The 19,890-nt window shown below is 45.6% G+C and overlaps 1 protein-coding gene across 7 annotated transcripts in view; it reads left to right on the plus strand.

The window, feature by feature from the left end:
* Positions 1–1,073: 1,073 nt before the first annotated feature.
* Positions 1,074–19,890, plus strand: part of LOC118912516 (zinc finger protein 875) — a 36,582-nt gene continuing 17,765 nt past the window's right edge. The window contains exons 1-5 of one of the 7 annotated variants that reach the window (XM_057493449.1): positions 1,074–1,142; positions 1,444–1,616; positions 9,900–10,025; positions 17,933–18,059; positions 18,500–18,595. In XM_057493449.1, coding sequence (XP_057349432.1) covers positions 1,584–1,616; positions 9,900–10,025; positions 17,933–18,059; positions 18,500–18,595 — 382 coding nt within the window. In that variant the 5' untranslated portion in view covers positions 1,074–1,142; positions 1,444–1,583. Of the gene's footprint in view, positions 1,143–1,443; positions 1,617–9,899; positions 10,026–16,759; positions 16,827–17,932; positions 18,060–18,499; positions 18,596–19,890 lie in introns of all 7 variants that reach the window. The other 6 variants (XM_057493454.1, XM_057493450.1, XM_057493451.1 and 3 more) reach the window with 6 other exon arrangements.

Below are 19,890 nucleotides of genomic sequence, written 5' to 3' on the forward strand. Positions count from 1 at the left end.
CATTCTTGTCTTACTCCTAATCTTGGAGGAAAAGCTTTTAGCTTTTAGCTATTAAGTATCTGACAGCTTTATTTTTAAGGTTAGCAATATAGTGTCAGATTTGTTTATGCCTTTCCTTACAGAGAGAACTTTGGTTGCAAAATTTAAGGAGACACCAAAAAAACCTCATTAATGAAGATAAATATTTTAATGTAATAAGTTTAAAAATCAAAATCAACTGTAAAAAAATCCATGAACAAAACTGTAAAATTATGTATCCGTTTTATACCTCCCGCCATCAACACTACCAAGGAAATTTCCTCCAAATAGCAACTGTCCTCCAGCGTCCAATAAAAACCCCAAGGTTTCTGGATCAGGCCTCCAGTCCTCACCACGCTATTACTACTAACAGGGGACCTTTTGCTCTTTGCCTCAAGTTCAGCCTCTCCACCCCACAAAATCCTGGGACACTAGACCAGAACCACTCTCACCACCAAGCGGAAAATTGGTCCAAGTCAATCCCACTCTCCCCGTAAACAGTCTTGGCGGTCCCTGTCAGTACTGACTCGTCTTCCTACCCTCCGGGATGCAAGCCGGGTGTGGCTTCCAACCGGGAGTCCGAGCGGAACATCACCCTGCGCTTTGCTCAGAGCCGCGCCCACTTCCGCCGGCTTAGGCCCCCCTGCGCGCCCGGACTCTGGTTTCCGCTGTGGGAAGGGCGCATGGGGTCTAGACTTGGCCAGGGTGAACCCAGCTCACTCGCGCCGCCTAAGGTCAGCGTGCACGGTCTGGCTGCCCACTTCCAGGGTGCCAGGACCGCATTTCCGCCACGCTGTCCGCCTAGCTCAGGGGCCCTTGTAGGAGAAACGTGAACCTGAAGGTCCGGGCGTCTTGAGAGTGGGCTCTTAAAACTTGATTTTCTGAGAGGTGCCCCTATCCGAGTCACCATGCGTTTGCAAAGCCATCTCACCTTCGCCTCTTTAGCTCGGAGACTACAATCTCCAGAGGCCTTTTCGGCCACTTCCGTTCTCGCTCACCTCGCCCCCCCGTACACTGAGCTGCCGCCCATAAGCACTTCCGGTGTCGGACCCGCTCTCCCGGCACCCCTCTGCACCTTGTTCCCCAGCCTCAGCCTCTGGTTTCGGAACGTCAGCCCGCGACCCGTGAGTGCCCTACAGCCACTGCCGCGTCCAGTCAGCACGTCTCTAGCTTTTTCTTTCTTTACTCACAGGGACACAGGCTGTCTCTGAACTCGGGCGCCGTCCTGTTGGCATCTCCTGGCCGTTATCCTTTCATTCCAGCGCAGAGTTAGACACAAACCCTCACTCCACTGCTGTGGATCATGGGCTGCTCTCCCTGGCAAGAGCTGGGGTTGAGCTTGAGGGTATTTGGTCGCCCTGGGCCCTTTTAACGGGGCTCTGGACGGGAACTGGGTTGTGCCGGTGATGTCGGTGACGCTCCCAGTTGCGGGGCTCCGGAGCTGACCGCTTTGACTCGTGGGGAAGCGCTTGCCAACTAGGCGTGCTTTCATTTCTCTTCACATCCCAGATCTATCTTTTGAGACTTTACCCTTCTCCAGGGACAGCATTCAGGAGACCGGGAAAATGGCCACGTGGCTCCTGAAAGCCAAAAAAGAGGTGAGAATTTCCCTAGCATTCCATCTTGGCTTGTTAACAGGAGGAAACCTTCCCTTTTCTTGCACTGCAGGCTGCCTGGGTATTGGGCAAAGTTCTTTGTGCTCCTGGTGGAGTGACTCATGTTCCCCGGAGCCCTCCCTCAGCAGTGCTTTCTGCTCCATCCATTCCTCAGCCATCCTCGGAATTGTTAATTATGAACACGCACGAAGCAGTTCAAATAAAAATACCGGGACATCCATGCTTAATTGTCCAGTGATAAGGATAAAAGGCAGGTACAGCAGAGAAGTCTGTGGAATGAAGAGGTTCGGGAGGGCTTCCAGGAGAAGTAGGGCAGTCTGAATTGCTCTTGACGGTTTGTTAAGTTGAAAGTTGGTGGTGGAGGACTCCAGTGGGAGGAGGACGGGAAGCATGGTTAGCCTGAGGCTGGAGCATTGGGCACACTGTCCTTGCCACGCTGGGAGGATTGTAGTGGCCAGTGGACTTATTTAAGATTGATTTCTATGTATGTACTGGTGAGGCTAGCTGTCCATACATGGAACAGAGAGAAGTTTGATATGGTCTGTCCTGAATTTTACCTTTGAGAGCATTTCAGCATCTGGCAATGGGGAGATCTTACCAAAAATTCTAGATTGCTAGCTTACATAAAAATAGACTGCACTGTACTCTGGTGTCAGGAAATTTGAGCTGAAAGGTGTCTTCAATATTTGGATTGTCCTGCAGAGTCTATTTGCTGTACTTTCCACAGTATTCTGCATACTGAGGTTTAAACCATTGACCAGCTCACTTTGTGCCTGTCTTTCTCATTTTTATTACTCACCTGGCCCCTGAAGGATTTTCATTTTCTATCTTTGAGTCTAGGTGGCCAGGAGTGAGGAGTGTAGACTTTGTCTTTGATAAGCTGGGTCTTGAAGAATGTTGAGAAGGTTTTGCTGTAAAGAAAATCAATGTTATGGGCGGATGGGGTCTTAAGGGGAAACTTTCAACCCCTTAGAATGGTGACTATGGTGACCTTTACTTAATTGAATGTGATTAACAATTACTGTGTGACAGCACAGTTGCCCAGCTGGTTTGCTATCATTTTTGATATGTGATAACTTAGTTATTTCAGATGTGCCTCGACTATCCTTATCAAAAAATCAGAGTAGAATTCAGACAGAAAACAAGATCTTCCCTTATTCTTACTCCTGGTCTCCCATGGGAGACTGACAATTTCCTGGATGTCATCAGAACAACTTTGAGAGGTATTTTTTTCTCACTTGTAAAATACGTCATTCCTTTAAAGTGTTAGTACCAAGAATGCATGAGAAATCCAATTCAAGGCATTTCCTAAAGTAACATTGAATCTTTTGTGTTACTTTCTTCTACTGCTAATGTTAATAGGCAAGTATTCTAATTTTCTGAGAAAATCCAGAAGTTTATGTAAGCTAACTTTTCCTGCCCCTAATTCTTTCTTTATACCTTTTTAAAGTAGGAAAAATTGATCAAAGGGCACAAGAATTTGAATGGATAAGTTAAGATGAAACCTCTGTGCTAGAGGAATACTCAACACACATAAGATGTTTGGTGCATGTAGGAACCACAAGTTTAAATAACTTAATTTGAAGGAACTATGTAACAAAAGAGTTTCTGTTGTTCGTTTTGGTACATTATTTGAGGCATGTAATGACCCACATACTTCAGAGAAGTGGGTAGACTTTCCAGGTACTGTGATGTGCATGACATCTAGGTTATACAAAACAGTTTAAGCAAATATTCAGCAGGATATTAGGTATCACTGCTAAGGACCTTTGCCTGAGAGGATAAATTATAATTTTGTAACAAATGAGGTGTGCTAGCCTCCACCTGATGTTACTAATTTTTAGCCTGTTTTCATTGATTTCATAGAACAGACTTGCTGATGTTTGTTGTGTGTTGAACATTTGATGGACTACCAGTAATATGTAAAGTACAGCCTGCACTTAGGAGTCTTTTATTTTATTTTGGTTTTCCTTTATCATTGGGATCTGGTTTAATTTCATACACCTACATACACTGCCCCTCATACCTACATTTTGACAGACTTTAATGATAACATCATGTAGCAAAGCTAGTGACTGTATCTACCCGGACCCATTTTTATAGGTGAAGTATAGCCAACATTTATCCCCCTGAAAATGATTTCTATAATAGTGCATTGAATAGATGAACCCTTCCCCAGTTTCATAATTTGGGGGAATATTTAACACGTTCCTAGTATTTAACTAATTTATTTTTTTGTACATGTTTTTGTACAATTTTGATCAATTTTGTACATGTATTTCTTTTATAAATTTGTATTTATTGTCAAAACAAAAATTTAACCGTTTTGAAGCAGTGGGCACTCATACTAGTTTAAGATTTGGAACCCTGGCTGTTCTAAAACATTTGATCCTATTGATTATTTCATCCTCTTTTGAGACTCCCTTCTTCCATCACCATATCTTTGCATTATTTTGTGCATTTTTGTTTGTTTGGTTGGTTTTGTTTTTCTTGCTACACTCTGCAGTTTTACATTCCCAGGGTAGATCTGCTTGTGCAGATCTTTTTCTTCTCTCATGTGAATGGTCACAATAGTGTCCGGATTTGTTTCCACATGTTGGTATGGTCCTTTGGTACTCCTGCATGTGTCTATAATCCTCATTTTCCTAAAACACTGCAGTAACACCACTTTGCTGTTCAGAAGCATCTTTCAGTGGCTCTTGACAGTGCTTTAGATGTTCAGTACAGTCCTCATTTCAAATGTGTTGTCCTGTTTCTGACATGATGTTCTGATTATTCATTCTCAAAATGTGTTTATTGCCTGCACAGTGGAGCCATCTCTCATGCAGCTTTAACTTAGATAAATAACATTTTAGGTACTCACCTGGAAAAGGAGAGAAAGATAGCTATTCAAGTCTTTCAGCTGAATCTGTCTTTGCCATCTATTGACTTCATTCCTGGGACTGAGTGTAAAATGAGAGGACTACATCTGTTGCTCTGTAAATCTATCTTAGGAGCTTCTGACAGTATGAGCATCTCAGCACATCAAGGGTGATATTAGTTGCAAAGTATTTTCATATAACATGACTCCTTTGTCAGTGTATTAGTGAGCATTTGCTGCATAGCAAACCATGCCAAAACTTCCTAAGTAAAACAAAATCATCATTAGCACACAACTTGATAGGTCAGTATTTTGAGTGGGCACCAGTGGGTGCTTTGCAGGTTTCATTTGGGCTTGCCGTGTTGGTGCTGGCAGCTTGCGGTTTGTCTGGGGCTGGATGACAATCTGGGCTTGACACTTTGCAGGCTGGTTGATTTCAGTTGTCTTGCCAATAGGTTTCAGCCCCAGGCAAGTTCACTATGGATTAAATGTGACCAAAGAAATAACAGTAGAACATTCTTGGGGTGAAAGGGTTTATCACCCGGTTTGTTCTCCCAGCTGTAGGTCGAGCACTAGCGTCTCTGCCTCCGCTCAGAGCACTGGGCCGAGCTCTCTATATAGCGCAATAATAGCTTATCGCCTGTGGGTGTGGAAGCGGCAGCCCAGCAACAGGCCAGTTACATCAACAGGTGGTTTAAGTTCAGTGAGGATCCTGGCCATGGGAACCCCAACTTCCCCACAAGGGTGTTTTGGTTTTTCTTGGTTCTTATTAATGTGAGCTTGGGCTCATTCCAGAGACGCTGCTTGAGCTTGATCAAATGATGGTCTTGAGTTTCTCTACCCACCAAGAGGGAGGATACCCCCAGTGAACAAGCACCTTTTAAGCTTTGGCTTTTGTCATGTTTGCTAATGTCCCTTTGACCAAAGCACATGACATGGCCAAGTCCAGAATTGTAGAAGGGGATAACACAAGGGTGTAGACACAGCGAGACATGATTCACTGGGGTTCATTACTGTCTTGCCAGTGGGTTTCAGCCCCAGGCAAGTTTGCTGTGGATTCAATGTGACCAAAGAAAATTGACAGCAGAATGCCCTTTGGGGTGAAACGGTCATATCCAACTTTATTTCCAGGTGGCAGGTCAGTCACTAGAATCCCATTCACTCAGAGCAAGTCTGTATGCAGCAAGCCAGTCTCTGCCTCTGGGCCCCTCTGTCCACACAGCCATCCTCTGGGCCTCTCTGCCTGCCTGCACAGCCACCCGCACAGTCGTCCCATACAGCCATCCTCTGAGCCTCTCTGCACAGTTGTCCCGCACAGCCGTCTCAGTCTCTGTCCTCGGTGCTGCCACCACTCCAGCCTCTGCTCTCCTGCAGCCTTGCAGCCCTGCCACTGTGTCACGCCCAGAGCACTGGGTGGAGGTCTTTATACAGAGTCAACAGTCATGTATTGCCCACAGGTGTGCAGTGAGCTAGTCAACCAGGGCCAGGTGAGAATCCTGGCCACAAGAACTCTCATTTTATCCACAATTACTATAGCTACCCTGCACCCCAATGATTCCCATCCTTCCCGTGAGCAAGACAAATTCACCCCACTCCCCAAATCTCTAAAAGCTTCATCCTCTGGCTCAAAGTGCAGTGTTGTGTATATACCATCCTGGGTGCGGTTAAGGCTTCTTCAGTGAGACTCCTTTTGAGTCAGAAAACTGTATATTAAAAAGACAAGTTATTTCTTTCTTTCCATGCCAGCCACCACCCAGTGGCACAGCATGGACAGGAACACTGCTGTAGACACTCCCAGTTCAAAAAGGGGAGGAATTAGAAACTCACAGGAAGCCACCTCATTTTGAACTGTCTCTAGCATTTTTATCAAGCTCATACAGCCTTACTCTGAGTTTTCCATGTATCAGATTATAAGACCCCTTTATTAAAGAAAAGCTACAATCACAGTTCTCTTCCGGATAGGCCTCTCATCTTCGGGCAGGCCGTCAGGGCTGTGGGACGATGCCTGGAGGAATCTCAGAAGCCCTTTAGTTTACAGTCTGCTAGCATCCCCTTAACATTTTCAGAGGTTATAAAGTTTGGCTCATTCAGCCACACTCTTGATCTTTACCCTGAGGTCATCTCTTATTTTGAGACTCTTGCTCCCTGGAGAGACTGGATATGTGGAACATTTTTATTTTCCAATCCAGCAAGTTTTGGCTTGTCCGTATTTCCTCCACATTATGCTTGCAAACTGTTTAGTTGCTTCTTTAGCTCTTCTTTTTTATGTATGTTATGTAGCTGAAAGCATCCAGCTGAAGCTTTTAATAGGCTTTCTGGAGATCTCTTTAGTCAGATCTGAAAATTCATTAGGTATTTTTTCCATTTTCTACATTAGTGCAGGTGGTACTTTTGCCAATATGTAAAATGTGTTGCCTTTTTCAAGCTGCCATAGCGGTGTCCTCACCACTCTTCTAGCCTCCAGTAAGAGTTTGTACACTGCTTTCCTGACCTTTGCTAACAGCTTCCTGGATGCTTTCCCAGACTCGACACATGTCCTGCTCCCAAAGCCAATGCCATATGTTTTAGGTATTTGTTATGGCAGCACTTCATTTCTTTGCACCAATTTAATGGTTTGAAAATCATTTATTCGCAATTCTGTGGGTCAGCAACTGGGTCAGCATTGCACTTGGAACAGCTGAGGGTTCTTTTGTTGATTTATGTGCGCTTATCGTGGGTCTGCAGTCAGCTGGCTGCTCGGCTGCAGCTGGATGATCTCATGTGTCTGGTGGTTGACAGGCTGGTTCGTTGAGGTACCTCAGGACTTGGTTCTCTGTGTGGTTGGACCTCTTCAGCGGGCCAGCTCAGTTTATTTACATGGTGGACTCAAGGTTCCCTGCACAGAAAGAAAGAAGGCTAGCCCCAAATCCAGATGCCTTTCAAACCTTTGGGGGTATTTTGTTAGCTAATTTCCCATTGGATAAAACATGTTGCATGGCCAAGCTGGAGTTATTTTCGGAGGGGAATGCGTACATGATAAAAACAGGGAAGTGTGATTAACTGTGGGTTGTCAATGTAAAAATCTACAAGTCAGGTGGGATGCTTTTGGCTGTAAGCAACAGGAATCGTCACTCAGGCTGTTCTAAACAATAAGTAACCGAGCCCATGAAAGGAAATCCAGAGCCAGGATGCAGTTCAGGGTTGGGTCCTGTACCTTCATGAGCTTATCAAGGCCTGGGGTTCTTAAATCCCTCTAGTCTACCCTGCTCACAGTGTCAGCCTCATGCAGGCTGGTGCCCCTGAGAGACAAAGGAGTTTACCAAGTCAATGGTTTAAAAATTATTTACCAATAACAACTTTGTTTGTTACAACCCTAGAAAGTAAGTACTATTATAATATACATTTTTAGAAAATTGAGACAGAGATGATATGTCACTCATGTAAAGTCATGAGAGAAGGAGGGCTAGCATTTGGACACAGTCTGTCTCCCGAGTGTGCTTTTAGCCACTTGAATATTTCTCAAACTTTGCTGTGAACCAGAATCACCTGGAAGGCTTGCTTAAACATTGCTAGGCCAGAATTTCTGATTGAATGGTTCTGGAATAGGGCCTGAGAATTTGTATTTCTGGCAAGTTCCCAAGGAATGCAGGTGCAGTGGGTTCAGGGACCACACTTAAAGCCAGTGAACTAAGCGATTCTGCCTTTTTTGGATAATCTGTGCCCATGTTTATGAGCATCAAGGAAAGTACTGGCTTCCCCTTACTCCATCTTAAAAATGAAGTCTCTTGTTAGAATCCTACAGCAGGTGTCTTGTGGCTTGTTGGTTGGCATGGGCCATAGATCCATTCTTCAGATGACAGGGGGATGGAGTACTTTTACACCAATCAGGCCTTCCCTTGACTTGACTTTGGTTCCTCAAGCTGCTAGCTGTGTTGCTACTCATCAAGAGAGGTTTGGATGGATCATGGGGAGTCATCCATTTAGTGTTACCATCTCCCGAATGCATGGTTCTAAGATAAACCGTGACTTTTCCAGGGCTGTAGGAATACCAGTTGTGTCACCATTGTTGAAGTAACACGTTAGTCTCAAACATAGCTCCTTTGTCAGATTTTCATGGTGTGTGTGTGCATACATGCACGCATGTGTGTATGTTCATTCTTAGAAGGGATTGTAAAATCAAAGCCCAGGGATTAGGCAGATATCAAATGAGTGAATACTCATTTTCTCTCCAACATTTAATTATGAACTGTTTCAAACATACAGAAAAAATACAAGGACTCGTACATTGACTCTCACATACCCACCACCTAGATTCAACAATGAGTATTTTGCACCATGTACTTTACCACCTGTTTATCCGCGTGTACATTCCTCTACTGTCAGTATAAGGGTCAAATACTGCCTTTACTACAGTATTTGGTAGAGTACAGTAGAGGATAGAGTTTTATATTCCTTTGGCCTTTCAAACCCTCTGTTAGGCTGCTGGTACAACTGGCCTGCTGTCCTTTCCAACTAACCACTTTTCATTCCTTATTCCCTCCCATCCCATATGCCTTGTCTGGAGGGCCTGCCCCTCTTCTATCACCTTGATCCTTTGAAGTCCTGCCAGCCTTTGAGACCAAGATCACCACCCTCTCATGAAACCAGCCCTTTACAGGCTACCTCTCTGTGGGGAAGTTGGGGTTCCTATGGCCAGGATCCTCACTGAACTTAAACCACCTGATGATGTAACTGGCCTGTTGCTAGGCTACCGCTTCCACACCTTTAGGCAATAAGTTATTATTGCGCTATATAGAGAGCTCGGCCCAGTGCTCTTGGTGGAGGCGGAGACACTAGTGCTCGACCTACCGCCAGGAGAACAAGGTGGGTCATAAACCCTTTCACCCCAAAGAACGTTTTGCTGTCAATTTCTTTAGTCACATTGAATTCATAGCGAACTTTCCCGGGGCTGAAACCCATCGGCAAGACAACTGATGAAAGCCAGCAGTGTTCATTGTTGGCCAAAGAAAAAGACAGGCCGCCCTTATGGGAGGGGTGCTTCAGTGGGCTGCCCCTGTGAAAGGGGAGACAGTGGATCGTCCCCCAGTGGGTATGTGGTCTGAGGTGGCTTGCCTCCTAGAGGGCTGGGCCCCACCCCTGGACTGGAGGCAAGTGGAGGTGACACCTGAGGCAGTAGGGGTGGCACTTGGTATAGTAAGTAGGTCTTTTGAGAAACAGAGTCCCTGGGAGGCAGCAGGGACTGTGGGTTGGCTGCTCCTCACAGTATTAAAAGGTCTACAGAAGAGACCCAAGAAATGGCAGCACGAGAATGCAAGCTGCAAACTTCTATGGATTCCCTGAAGAAGGAAATGGCATTGATGTGAGAGGAGGAAGCATGAGAACACTGGCAGCAAGGTGCCATTGAAGAGGTAAAAATTTCCTTACAGAACGAGATGGCAGTGCTGCCAGGTGTTCTGAAGGAGGAAGAGACCATCAAGGAAAAGGACGCACTCCTCAGGGAAGCACAGGTGGAGGTGGCACAAAAACATCAGCTGCGAAGCATTGAGGTGAAGGTAAGAGAGCTTCTGAGGACTGAGGCAGCATTGCTGCGAGGCACAGTAGAAAAGATAAAGGTTGTAGCAGAGGAGGCACTCGGGGGAGGGGAGAGAAAGGTGCCATCAGTCCCAGAAATGGAGGAGCTGGAGAAGGATGAAGGGGTGGTGCCTCCTGTATTGTAAGCATGCCCAGTGGTTGTAAAAAAAAAATAAAGACCCAGCAGCTGAGAGCTCCCCAAGGAGAGGAGCAGCCCCCTCCCCAGGTCATGGAGCACTCTGTGGTCCGCCCCTATCCTCAGGCTGAGCTGGTAGATTTGGGCTCCAGGTTTAGACAGAAGCCCTCGGAGTCAATATCAGCTTGGCTCCTGCGTCTGTGGGACTCAGGGGTGGATGGAATTGTCTGTCGGGATCAGAGATGGGAAAGCTGGCTTCCCTGACAGGGCAGCCTGCCTTGAGGCAGCGATTACAAAATGCACATCGGACCTCAGGTAGTCACTCCCTCCTCGATTGGCTTATGGCTGCACTTCGTGCTGTGTGGCCCAATCTGGGTGACCTACCATCCTCTCCTGTTAGATGGTAGACATATGCTGAGCTCCAACAGGTGCTACGAGAGCTAGGCATAAGAAATGCCATCTGTAGTCCAGAGAATTATGGCCCAGATGAAGAGATTTTCACCACTGGGATGAGAAATACTATACTTCAAGCGGCTCCTACATCCCTCTTTGGGTCTCTAGTGGCCATTCTTTCCCCTCACTTAGGGCAACCCATAGGCAAGGTGACATGTTGTCTTGCCAATGGGTTTCAGCCCCGGGCAAGTTCGCTATTGATTCAGTGCGACCAAAGAAATTGACAGCAAAACGTTCTTGGGGGTGAAAGGGTTATACCCAACTTTATTTCCAGGTGGCAGGTCAGTCACTAGAATCCCATTCCCTCAGAACAAGTCTGTATGCAGCAAGCCAGTCTCTGCTTCTGGGCCCCTCTGTCCACACAGCTGTCCTCTGGGCCTCTCTGCACAGTCATCCTGCACAGCTGTCCTCTGGGCCTCTGTCCTCAGCGCTGCCACCACTCCAGTCTCTGCTCTGCTCTCCTGCGGCCTTGCAGCCCTGCCACCATGTTGCGCTCAGAGCACCGGGTGGAGCTCTTTTTATAGAGTCAACAGCCATGTATTGCCCACAGGTGTGCAGTGAGCTAGTCAGCCATGGCCAGGTGAGAATCCTGGTCACAGAAACTCTCATTTTATCCACACATGTACAGTAGCAGACTTAGGAGAGGCTGCTGCAATGACAACCCAGAAAGAAATAAGATCTATTACTCACAAGAAGAATTTAGGGCCCCATGAAGGTTATGAGGACCCAGATGTGGGTTGATTTAATATGGGCAGGAGCAGATGGAAGAAAATTAGATGGGAAGTCCAATAGGATCTTACTGGAGCTATGGCAACAGCTGAAACCAGAGCAGCAGTTCCAGCCATTAAGACCAATGAGGCAGAGGTCAGAGACAAAGCTGTGAGTCCAGCCTGTGTGTTTGCAAGACTTCCTGCTGGAGAGTGAGCCAACCTCACTTGAAACCCACGCAGGAAGGTGATTGGGGAACATGGTTTGACTGAGGTAAAGGTCATGGTTATCTTCCCTGAGGGACCAGGGGGGGACCAGAGGCCACATGTTGAAATAGCTATCCATTGGTTCCCAGTGAATATACAATGTGCCCTCACTCTGGTGGACACAGGGGCTGAATGTTCACTGATTCATGGTGACCCTGAGCGGTTCCCCAGGACCTCCACTATCACAGATGGATACAGGAGTAAGGCTATCAGAGTGAAAAAAGCCCAAAGCTCTTTGGGAATAGGGCATCTACCCTCAAGAGTATACTGTGTATATATCTCCTATCCCTGACTATATTTTGGGGATTGATATTCTGCAGGGTCTATAGTTGCAGACCACTGCAGGTGAGTTCAGACTGAGAGTACACGTGTGGTGAAAACAGTTCTGTGGGTACATGCTAGGCACCTGCCCATAGCTTTTCCTGTGCCTCAGCGGGTGACTAATACCAAACAATACAAACTGCCTGGAGGGCATAAAGAGATTGGAGAAACTCTTCAGGAGCTGGAAAAGGTGGGTATTATAAAGCCCACCCATAGTCCTTTCAGTTCCCCAGTGTGGCCAGTAAAAAAGCCAGATGGCTCCTGGTGTATGACTGTGGATTACAGAGAACTGAATAAAGTCATACCCCCTATGCATGCTGCTGTCCCCTCTATTGCAAGCTTGATGGATACCCTCAGCCATGAAGTAGGAACATACCATTATGTGGTAGATCTTGCTAATGCCTTCTTTTCTATTGACATCGAGCAGGAAAGTCAAAACCAGTTCGCCTTCACGTGGGAAGGATGGCAATGGACTTTCACCATCCTTCCACAGGGGTACCTCCACAGCCCCACCATCTGTCATGGACTTGTACCCCAGGACTTTGCTACATGGGAGAAACCACCAATGGTGCAGCTGTACCATTATATTGATGATGTCATGCTCATGTCCGATTCTCTTTCAGATGTAGAAGGTGCAGCACCTAGACTGCTGCAACATTTACAGGAGAAAGGATGGGCTGTGCACAGTACCAAGTTTCAGGGACCTGGTTTGTCTGTCAAATTCTTGGGGGTCGTCTGGTCGGGTAAGACCAACATTATACCAGAAGCAGTTATAGATAAAGTCCAGGTCTTTCCTACCTCTAGAACTGTAGTATTGCTACAGGAGTTTCTGGGTCTTCTAGGCTACTAGAGAATGTTTATCCCGCACTTGGCATAAATTCTGAAGACCTTATACCAGTTGGTACGAAAGGGCGTCAGGTGGGACTGGGATGAGACATGTGCATCTGCCTTTACTACAGCAAAACGGGCAGTCAAGGCTGTGCAGGCCTTGAGTGTGTTAGACCCATCAAGGCCCTGTGAGCTGGATGTTCATATCACTGAAGAAGGTTATGGCTGGGGTCTCTGGCAGCGGCTTGAACAAACTCGCCAACCCGTTGGATTCTGGTCACAACTCTGGAAAGGGGCAGAGGTACAGTACACTTTGATAGAACAACAAATGGCTGCCATGTATCACGCCTTGCTGTCTACAGAATCTATCATTGAAATGGGCCTGATAAAGGTAATAACCACCTATCCCATCTTGGGGTGGGTACAAGACTGGGCCCAAAGCCAAGGAGTGTGGCACAAACGCCCACACTGACCAAGTGGGGTGCTTACCTACAGCAGTGTAGTGCCCTCTCTAGTAGCCCCTTGAGTGAAGGACTCTAACGCTTATTGGGGCCAGTGACATATACTAGTGAAAAGCAGGAAGAACTTGCTTTTGAACCATTAGTAGCAGAGAGTCCCTATCGGGAAGGAAGAGCCCCTATACCCGAAGATGCATGGTACACAGATGGCTCCAGCCATGGGCAGCCCCCATAATGGAGGGTCATAGCTTTCCATCCTAAGACTGAGACAATATGGATGGAAGATGGTGAGGGGAAGAGCAGTCAATGGGCAGAGTTGCAGGCTGTGTGGCTTGTGATCAGCCAGGAGCTCTCCCCTATAGTTGTCTGCAGTGACAGCTGAGCTATTGGGGCTTGACCCTGTGGCTACCAACCTGGTACCATGCCAACTGGCTGGTTGGTCACCGACCCCTTTGGGGGCAAGAATTGTGGCAAGACTTATGGGCTTGTGGTCAGTCCAAAATAATTATGGTATACCATGTGACAGGTCATTTGCCACTGCCATCCCATGAAATGGTGAAGCAGATAAATTGGTCCAGATATGTTGGTTAGAAGGAAAGCCTGCTTCTGATGTAGCCCAATAGTTACATCAGCATTTGTTGCATGCAGGGCAAAAGACAGTGTGGGCTGTAGCCTGTCAGGGGGGCTTACCTTTGACCTTTGAAGAAGTTAGTAGAACCCGGCAGGAGTGTGGCTTGTGCTCCAAAAGGGGCTTACACAGAGCTCCACAGCAACATGGGACAACAGCTAAGGAACCTATACCCCTCGTCAGGTGGCAGATAGACTATATTGGGCCTCTACCTGTGTCAGAAGGATATCGGTATGCGACGACTTGTGTGGACACAGCTATTGGACTTCTGGTTGCTTTTCCTACCCATTGTGCAGACCAGCAGACGACCAAAAGAGGCCTGGAGCTTCTCTTTGCTGCCTATGGCCGACCACAGGTAATTGAGAGTGATCAGGGCACCCATTTTACTGGACATACCCTGCAAGAATGGGTGCGACAGCTGGGAATCAAGTGGAAGTTTTGTGTGCCACACAGTCCTACAACAGCAGGCATGAAAAAGAGGCACAATGGCTTATTAAAATCCAGACTAAAGTCAGATACCAATAGTCTGTGAGAATGGTCAGTCCACTTATGGACCGTGCTACAGCATTTGAACGAGAGACCCTGAAAGGGAGCCCTGAGCCCATAGACATGTTAACACATATGGCTGCCTCCCCTATACAACTGCAAGTACAAACCAAGGAAGAATCACTGAAGCTGAGGTTCGGCCACCAGAATAACATCTTACTGCCAGCACCAGCTGCACTGAACCCCGGAGACTCCATTGACTGGATGTGGCCTTGGACTTTTCAACACATGGACCAACGATGGATGGCTCTCCTGGCACCTTGGGGACAAGGCCTGGAAGCTGGCCTCCTGTGTGTTCCTAGAGTAACAGCAGAGTGGCCACCAAAGGTCAAGCACATGCACCTCCAGTAGCACTATATATAGACCCTTCAGTAACCCCCATGGGGAAAGGAGTGAAAGTATGGTATACTAGACCTGGAAGGGACCCCCTTCCTGCTACAGTCCTATCACAGGACCACTCTCTTGCATGCATCCTACCTGATGGACAAGATTTGCCTATGTTGGTGTCATTATAACATGTGTCTTATCACCCCTAAAGTCTTTGTGGATTGGGAAATTCCTCTGGCTTGAGGATTATTATAATTTTTTGTTATTAGGAACCTCCTCTGGCTTGAGGATTATTTTAATTTTTGTTACCTGTTGTAACAAAATCTTGTTGTATCTTAATTTTTATTATCTCTAAGTTGTTATCCTCTGTTGCTATTGTGAAATCTGGTTACAATGCTCCAGCTCTCTCGCACAGGGACCATTGTAGAACGAAAATGTATAGATTGTAAGGCGAGAATCCTGGAGGGGTGGAGTGTGGGGAAGTTGGGGTTCCTATGGCCAGGATCCTCACTGAACTTAAATCACCTGATGATGTAACTGGCCTGTTGCTAGGCTACTGCTTCCGCACCTTTAGGTAATAAGCTATTACTGCATTATATAGAGAGCTCTGCCCAGTGCTCTGGGCAGAGGCAGAGACGGTAGTGCTTGACCTACCGCTGGAGAACAAGCCGGGTAATAAACCCTTTCACCCCAAAGAATGTTTTGCTGTCAATTTCTTTGGTCACATTGAATCCATAGTGAACTTGCCTGGGGCTTAAACCCATTGGCAAGACACTCTCCCTTTGAGATTCCTCTGACGCAGTGATTCACAACCATGACTATACTCAGGAGCCTTTAATAGTACAATAGCCCTATTTCTAGAAAGCCTGATAATTTATTGTTTTTTAGTGGGACCCAGGAATCCATAGTTTAAAATACCACAGTTATCAAATACAGCCAGGGATGAGGGGTGAGAACCATAGCTCTCATCCTCTCTGTGCTCATTTGTGATTAAAATTACAGTAGAGTGGGCTGGGTACAGTGATTGCTATTAACTGTAGGTGGGGGCAAGGTGGGGTGGTATCTTAGGCCATTCCACAGCCCATCCAGTGTAGAACAGTTGAGCTGTTAGGGGACAGGAACTATAGGAGAGGGTTCTCCAAGAGGGTAAAAGCCACAGGGAGGGCACAGCATAGAATTAGTTTGAGAGATACGTTGCCATCCTTCCAGGAGTGATAGTGTTCTGAGAAGGGGACCAGTCATGTACCTGCTAAGTGAAACTGATAAGGTAGGAATTGCAGCAATCTGTCAGTAACCTGTCTAGGCTAGTGGACCCCTGGTATAAGTCACCTTCAGCCAGCTATGGCCCTGCAATAGTGCAAAGCCCAGAGTGGTCAGTCTTACGGATTTTTCAACAGGATCTATAAGTTTATATTTTCATATGAACTGCCTTAATATATAATTAATATAAAGAACTGCAGTGTATGGGTCAGACTAATCCTGTCTGTGACTAAAGGGCAGATTGTGCCATTTTAGGGCCAGGATTATCAGGCTAGGAAGAACCTCAGACCTGGATCCCTGGTGCATTTGGGCTTGGTTTCTACACACCTCCAACCCAGGACACGTCACCAAAACATCCCTACCAAAGACCATTATATATTCCCACCCTCCAAAGTACAGCTTTCTAGGTAGCAGAGGGTCATTTGTTAGTGGAATATTAATAACAAATGCATATTCCATCATCTAAAACGTATTTGACGGCTTAGTATCTGCACGCTCTATTCTAGGCACTGGGGCCAACACAGTAAACAATATATATGGAACTTACTTAGAGTCCATTGGCGAGTCAGGAAATAAAAATGACTAACACATGCATTATCAAGAGTTAAGGGGATATAGTGAAGCAGGAGAAATGAATAAGAACCAAGTGAGAAGATGGAATTTACATCAAACAGTCCCCCCAGAGCACTTACTGTGTGCAGTTGTTTTTTGAGTCCTGACATTTATCAACTTAACTGATACACAAGCAACTCTGACCCTGTGAAATAAGCACTCTTTTTTTCAGTTTGCAGAAGAAATTGAAATGCTGAGAGGCTCACCAATTTGCCTAAGGGTACACTAGTTGAGGACAGGTGAGTTCCAGATGCAGGTAGTGTGGTTTGAGTCCATGCTCTTTGCCACCACCCACTTGCCTTCCTCAGTACCGGGCAGGGCAGTGGCATGTGAGGGAGGGGAAGGAAGGATTCCTGCTGTGAAATATACATGTGGGCACCCCCAGAGACTCAGCTGCTTCCTGTAGAACATAAATGCTTAGACCAAGTAATCGCTGATATTCTTCAAACTCAGCAAGATGATTATTTTTTACTGTGTAATTTGTGTGTATGTGTGTATGTGTATGTGTCTTCTCCCCACCTAGGTTTAAAGCTCCCGATGTGAAGGGGGTTTTGTTCTGTTTTGCTTTTATCCCCCTAAGGGCTAGCCTAGAATGTTGACAGTTACAGGGACGCAAGTGATGCTGGCCCAGTAGAGATAGGAGAGTAATGGTCTTTGGACTCTTGGCACCAAGGTCACTTAGGGGTGGGAAAATATTCCTATCTTGGGTTCATTGGCCGGAGCCCTGTAAATTAGAGACAAAAGATGCATTAACAAGAGAAAAACAAACAAGCTCATTAACATGTACATGCATACCCACAGGAGTACTCTGTGATGAGTAACTCAGAGGGGTGGGTGGGCTCATATAGCAACTTAACAAAAAAGTAATAACTTTTTAGAGAAGTGACAAGAGAAAGGAGAAGGATTGTGAGTTTCTGGGGTGGCAAATTGTGGTAGGGAAAATAGATGGGGAACAGGTGAAAGCTGAGGGCTGGTTATTAACGTTAGTTGAGTAGCTTGCTCTGGTTCTCTTTCCTGGCTGGTAAGATGTGGTTGTCTTCAGTGATACAACTGCTATTCTCCTGATAGAGTGGAACAGGGACACCTTCAAAAATATATTTTCTGCTTTTAGGCAAATAGAAGGACAGAGCTTTTCTTGCATCCGCTGCTACTTAATTGCCTTCAGCAGAAAAAAATACTTATGCCAAAATGGAATGTTTTGGAGTGGCATATTCTGCTACCCTTTTTTCACCATTTAAATTAGGGTTTAGAAATCACTTTGTCCCTCAGGGAAGCTGTTTGATCCCTCACCCTGAGCTGTGGCAGGCAAACTCCTGGATGAGCATGGCTTTGTTTTGTGTTGAAGGTGTTTGTGGCGTTCAGGGATGTGGCTGTGGACTTCACCCAGGAGGAGTGGCGGTTGCTGAGCCCTGCTCAGAGGACACTGCACAGGGAAGTGATGCTGGAGACCTACACCCACCTGGTCTCACTGGGTAAGGATGGCTTCCTTTAGCACTCAATCTGCCCTGTGGAGTATTTTCTACATGTCACAAGGAAAGGCTACCCATGAAGCAGCTTGGTCTGAGTGTTGGGCTTAAACCAATAATTTACCTTTTCCCTCAGAATAAATCTGGATTTAGTAGAGTTTCATATTTTGTATGATACTCTGCATTTCCAGCCCTCTTTCCCAAGCCTGGGGCTGTCTTACTTTATCTCCCTCCAAACCCAGAAGGTTTTTATTCCCCAAGTGTAAATACACTGGTTTTCTAATAGGAGGCACTTTTTCTTACTCAAGCTTCCTATTGTAGAGAAGTCACTATTCATAGGTCCTGTTTACCACCCTCTGGGTTTCCTACCCATTTTGGCTGTGAGTTCTGGAATAGCCCCTTGAGCTCATAACCAAGAGTCTCCTTGTTTTCTTTCCTATGAGCAGAAATTCCATTTTCCAAACCAAAACTCATTTCTCAGCTGGAGCGAGGGGAAGAGCCCTGGATAGAGGAGAAACAACATCCACTCGGCCTCTGTCCAGGTGAGTGAGACACTGTAGACGGGACCATCCTCAGCTTGGCTTACTGGAAAGGAGGCATCTCTCAGGTACTAGGGGGATGCTCTTCTCCAGGCCTCCCAGGTCCTTGGTAAGGCTGCCTGGCACGACCCACCTTCTAGAATATCCTCTTCAGTTGAGGGAGAGACTTTCTTAGTATCCTTGTCTCTTTCCTCCTTTCCTTTCACTTAGCTTGCCTTTTCCATTCTGCTTTCCTCATTCATAAGCTTCTTTCTCTCTTCTTCATCTTAAAAACTGCACCTGCCCTTCTAGATACATCTCCAGTTTCTCTTAGGCTAAGCATAATTGATTATCTCCATCTCTCCAATTCCCATAATTGGAAAAAATTACCCAAGAATTAAGATGACAGCAAGTTATGAAAAATAATAACAGATGTATGCATGTGCTAATATCCCAGCTTAAGAAAAAAACGTAAATCAACTGAAATCCTATTTCCCCTTCCCAGACTGTATTCTACACCTTCCTACCTCCCTGCCCAAAGGAAACTGTTTTTAAAAATTAGGAGTTTGTAATTCTCGTCGCATGACTTTCTGTTTTACTTCATATATATGAATCCCTTATCCATCTATAGTGTTGTTTGGCGTATTTTTAAACTTTCTATCCATGTCACCATACTATGTATATCCTTCTGTAATTTGCTCTCTTTACTGACACTGAGTTTGTAAGATTTATCCATGTTGATATATGTATTCATTGTTGATTCACTCATTTTTACTGCTATATGATATTTTTTATATTATATATGTGATTATAATTCACTTATCCATTCTATTTTGTTGGACATTTACTTTTTTTACCAATTTTGACTGTTAAAAAATACAACTATAAACATTCTCATAGTAGTGTCTTTGGACATATAAGCACTTAACTACTCCAAGATGAACAATGAGGAGTGGCGTAGCTGAGTCAGCGTACGCTTGTTCAGCCTTTTTAGGTAATGCCAAATTGTTCTCCACAGTTGTTGCATTAGTTCACTATGGCTGCTGTAACAAAGACTTCAGTTTTTGACTGTCTTTTGGGCATGAAATGGCCTCTCACAGTGGTTTTAACTTGATTAGCATTGAATTGGAGCATCTTTTCATGTGTTGTAAGGTTGATTGGCATTGATGTTTCCTCTTCTATGAATTGCCTGTTCAAATTTTTTGCCTGCTTTTCTTTTTCTTGTTCATTTATAAAAAATTATAAGTGAATTCTTTGTCAGTTAAATGTATCATGTCTGTCTTACAGTCTGTAGGCTCCTACTTTTTAAAAAAATTTAA

This window comes from Manis pentadactyla, chromosome 15 (genome assembly GCF_030020395.1).
Source record: "Manis pentadactyla isolate mManPen7 chromosome 15, mManPen7.hap1, whole genome shotgun sequence".
NCBI lineage: Eukaryota > Metazoa > Chordata > Mammalia > Pholidota > Manidae > Manis > Manis pentadactyla.